Source organism: Sinocyclocheilus grahami, unplaced genomic scaffold, assembly GCF_001515645.1.
Source record: "Sinocyclocheilus grahami isolate Dianchi unplaced genomic scaffold, SAMN03320097.WGS_v1.1 scaffold130.1, whole genome shotgun sequence".
Lineage (NCBI taxonomy): Eukaryota > Metazoa > Chordata > Actinopteri > Cypriniformes > Cyprinidae > Sinocyclocheilus > Sinocyclocheilus grahami.
Genome location: NW_015505309.1, coordinates 1148770 through 1153055, shown reverse-complemented (window position 1 = coordinate 1153055; position 4286 = coordinate 1148770). Strand labels below are relative to the sequence as shown.

General features: G+C 37.5%; 2 protein-coding genes across 3 annotated transcripts in view; both read right to left on the bottom strand.

Annotated features, from left to right (window-relative positions):
- LOC107590582 (H(+)/Cl(-) exchange transporter 7-like) overlaps positions 1-723 on the bottom strand; it is a 23472-nt gene extending 22749 nt beyond the window's left edge. For both annotated transcript variants that reach the window (XM_016279426.1, XM_016279427.1), the window contains exon 1: positions 522-723. In XM_016279426.1, coding sequence (XP_016134912.1) covers positions 522-626 — 105 coding nt within the window. In that variant the 5' untranslated portion in view covers positions 627-723. The remainder of the gene's footprint in view (positions 1-521) is intronic.
- A 1609-nt stretch (positions 724-2332) lies between these two features.
- The window catches only part of LOC107590602 (pentraxin-4-like), a 4757-nt gene continuing 2803 nt past the window's right edge, over positions 2333-4286 (bottom strand). The window contains 2 exon segments of the mRNA XM_016279462.1: positions 2333-2991; positions 3600-4285. Of these exon segments, the coding sequence (XP_016134948.1) occupies positions 2351-2991; positions 3600-4285 (1327 nt within the window). The 3' untranslated portion in view covers positions 2333-2350.

Genomic DNA, 4286 nt, shown 5'->3' with positions numbered 1-4286 from the left:
ATATATATATATATATATAGTGGTTGCCTGGCCAAAAGGGCCCCACAATACAGTAAGGGGGGCCCGAATTTAGTCAAGAATCAACCAATTCAATGTAGGTCTAAGGATCACAGGTGCTTGCAGTTTCTTAGCAGAATAAAAGGGTTAAAAGAAAGGGGAAGTAAAAAAAAAAATCTAAATATCCAGAGTTGCACAACTGGTTGCAACTTGCCATTAGGTAGGCTACAAATACAAGTCCTTACTAGGGTTTACAAGAAACACAAGGGTTTACCCTCTAATAACAAGTTTAAGAACTATTTTGCTTTCATTTCAACGCTGTACGTGATGACAAGAAGTTAGTGCAAGTGTATTATCATGCTTTCTGCAAGTAGGCACACTACCTTTGCATGCTTAACAAGCATGCTTTATATAATAAGCAGGGCAAGTATTTAATATAAGCAGAAGTCAAAACATTTCAGATTGATTGTTGAGTCCTATATATATATATCATTTTTTTGTAGTCTGTATGGCGTGTCTGGTACCTGTCTGTTGTTTTTCACCTCCTCGTCTCCGTTCAGCAGTGGTGTTCTCTCTCCGCGATCATCGCCTCGGCCAGACCATGACACTTTCTTCGCGATGTTGGCCATGTCTTATTTGACCATTAATTACACATCAAACCTGCTAACTGTAGAACTACTGCGAACACTTCTTCCCCATGACTAACAATCATAAGCGAACCCGTGACTAGTGTACGGAAAGCGGAAAGGTTCAAGAGAGAATTCGTTTTCAAAGGAAGTCTGGGAATTGTAGTTCACAGTTCTACAGTTGAACAATTCTGGGTTTTGTGTCAATAATGGCGTGGGGTAGTGACTGAAATGGCTCTGTTCTGTTATAAGGGTTAAAACATGCTCATAACGGTCGTATCTAATATTTTAGATTATATTAACTCTGTTAAACATCGCATATTTCTCAGCAATTAGAGTTAGGCCTACTAATAAAATAATGACATGCTAAAATAACGACGGTTTCCAACAAGCAGGTTTCTCCACACACTAACCTATTGTTACATTGCAAACATTTATTTTCCTTGTATATATCCTATTATATATCCAATGTATATATACTGTATGTATGAACATGTGACAGAAATGTATTAATTAATGGCCTCAGAAGGGGTGAACATTTCGGTAACACTTTAGAATAGGGAACACATAATCAATATGTATTAAGACTTTTTCCTCAATAAACTCCTAATTTACTTCTTATTAATGGTTAGTAAGGTAATTGTTAAATTTAGGTATGGGGTAGGGTTAAGGGATGCAGAATAAGACATTAATATGTGCTTTATAAGTACTAATAAACAGCCAATATGCTAGTAATATGCATGCTAATAAGCAACTAGTTAATAGTGAGAATTGGTCCTTAAAATAAAGTGTTACCAAAATTTCAAAATGTTCAGAAAAGTGCAGACTAAGATGCTCTGATCAAAGAGGGAATTACCTCGAAGAATTGCATTGTATTGTATGAATTCAGGAAGGGAATTACCCCGATATAGCTACTGTATTATATTGTATTATATCCAGGACATGAATTACCTGTAGTATTGTATTAAATAGATTATACATTTAGTGTTTTTCCAAGACAAATGCTCCCTAAAGCTTACAATCATGTAAAAAGAAAAGATTAAATATTATTTTTCATATTCATTCAATATGTATTTATTTCAATGTGAACGTTTTGCTTTGGCAACTGTTAGGTTATAATGGCAATTATGCTTTAACTTTACAATAATTATACAGTGAACAATAATGTAATAATGTTCATAAAAAGAAAACAAAAACACTGCAGTTTGTCCAATGCTACTGAGAGTTGTTTTGTTTCATAGAGCATATTTGTGATAAATTCAGTTGCGTTGTAAATAATTAAAAAATACAAATTTGATAATTTGATATTGAACAGTGTCAGTGTCACTGATTTGTTACGATTTTGGGAACTCAGTATGGCAGACAGTATGAATACATTTTGTGTTTTTATTCTTGTGGTCTGATTACTGCTATATTTACAGCATTCCTTTAATATGAAGTCTGGAAAAAAACAACACAATTTAAGGTTCCTTGAGTCATTAATTGATTGCTAAACAAGAAATAGTGGCCTTCACGCTGTGTGCTGACTGAATGCAGACTGCATAGACCAACAAAAATAAAATGCATGTTTATTTAAAGCAAAGTTTATAGTTAAAATGAAAAGTAAAAGGTTTCATAAGCCCAAATATGATAAATGAATATATAAACTGCTGTTTTATCAAAATAAATGGAAATACAAAAATAATGTGTAATACAGAATTGTTTTTCTGGCTCATTCTGTTGTGTCTTTACATGCAGTGCTCCAGACACTCACAGGTAATATGATGAACAGAGCCAAACATCTGGTCTACATCATTCAGGCTGAGCACTGCTCCTCGTGGCAGCCCTTTGCCAGAGGCTAGTCCAGACACTTCCCCAGGGCTCAGGCTCCTAGTCCACAATACAAAGCCAGCCAGTTTGCCCACAAATGCTTCAGCTTCATCAAAGTCCCCTCCAATCGAATCCTGCTCCTGCCCCAGGACCATCGAGCCACCAGGAGGGATCTCATAGCCTTTCTGGAACTTGGATCCAGTAGATATGAGATGACGGTCCAAATAATACCAAAACCTGCCTTCAATGGAGGACCAGATGATGCATAAATGGTGCCAGTGGCCATCCAGGATATTTTGTAAAGATAATTCACGATACACTGGATCTCCAATCACAAAATCCATAACGCCCAGTATGCCAGAATTCCGGCCATAGAGAACAAGCATATTGTCATTGTTCTCTGTGGCGTAAGAAAGAATTGTTCCAAAATACTTGGCATCTACTTTTAGCCAAGTGCAGATAGAGAGTTCATGTATCCCTGTTCGGAAACTCCTCTGGAAGGTGACATAATTTTCAGCGGAAGCAGATGGGAACAGAAGCATCGAACCCACATTGCAAACTTTGAGGATGAGAGACAAAATAATTAGACACTTTACATTTTGGCATAAAGTAAAAAAGAAAATATTCTGTCTACCTTTGTCATCGTACTTGTTTCAGATCTGACCGTTATAGGCAAAAGTATCAAAATTGTCAAATGAAAACGTGTCACAGACCATATATTTCAGGGTAGCGCCATATTGAATTTTTAATAGGAATGGAAACAAGCCTGTGAGGGATAGAAGTGCAGTGTGTTCAATCGATTGCATTGTTATTTAACAATATACTGATTGTCCAGCTGACAAAACGTCTTTCTAAAAAATGGTAGACAAAGTTTTAAAAAATTATTTTGAAAGCTGTGACAAATTACATGACTTTTGTGTACAGTGCCTACCATTGTAAAGCAGCCTTGTTTTCATCCACATTAAATTCAATATGGCGTCTAATCTGATTAAGGTCTATATGCTTGCCTGTTTGGATTCTTGGAGATTCTGAGTAAATAGTTTTTGAATGACTGAAAATTACATTTGGTAAACAGTGACATTAAGGTTTTCAGTCTAAACTGTGGATACAAATGCATTTCGATTTCATTTTCAGACACAAAACCACTAGAGTTCTCTAAATACTTACTTCTGGCTTCTTCCTTTGGGGTTTGAATATGTGGGATTTTGTGTCGAAGTGGAAGCAGAAAAGGTTTCTCTTCAGCCTGAACTGTTGGTTGTACGGTGCTCTGCCAGAGCTGCTATTGTCTGTCTCTTATTTTGCTTGTCTGTGGTTGTTCGGTGGGCCCAGAACGCAATCGATCTCTCATTCTGTATTCTTCAGACTTCGGTTTAGGCTGGACATGCCTCAGGACCACACCTTGTTGCTTCTTGATAGAATTGAGAGGATCTAATCCTCCTTCCTTGGAAGTTGGAATGATCTTGAACAACCCTTGCATCTGACTCTCCAACTTCATTATCTGGGTCTGATGCCTTTTGAGAGAGGCCTGAAGGTCCCGCATTCCATGTTGAACCTGATTCTTAAAGGATTCCAAAGAGCCAATGTGACTTTGCAGTTTCTGGGTCTTGTGGGACAAGTTGGACAACCCTGTTCTCTGCTTTTGGATTTGTCTAAGGTTGAGATGGTTGTTTTCCCTCAGAGCTCTCGTCATGTTTGCTAGGCTCGACTCAAGCCTCTTGGTCTTTTTCTGTAGACTCTTAGTCCAGGATTTGAGGGAATTCAGGCTGTGATCTGTCGTTTCCTTGAATGCACGGAGCTCTCTGGACATCCTCTCAAACTGCCGACTCAAAACTTGGAATCGCGAGTCTATGTTAT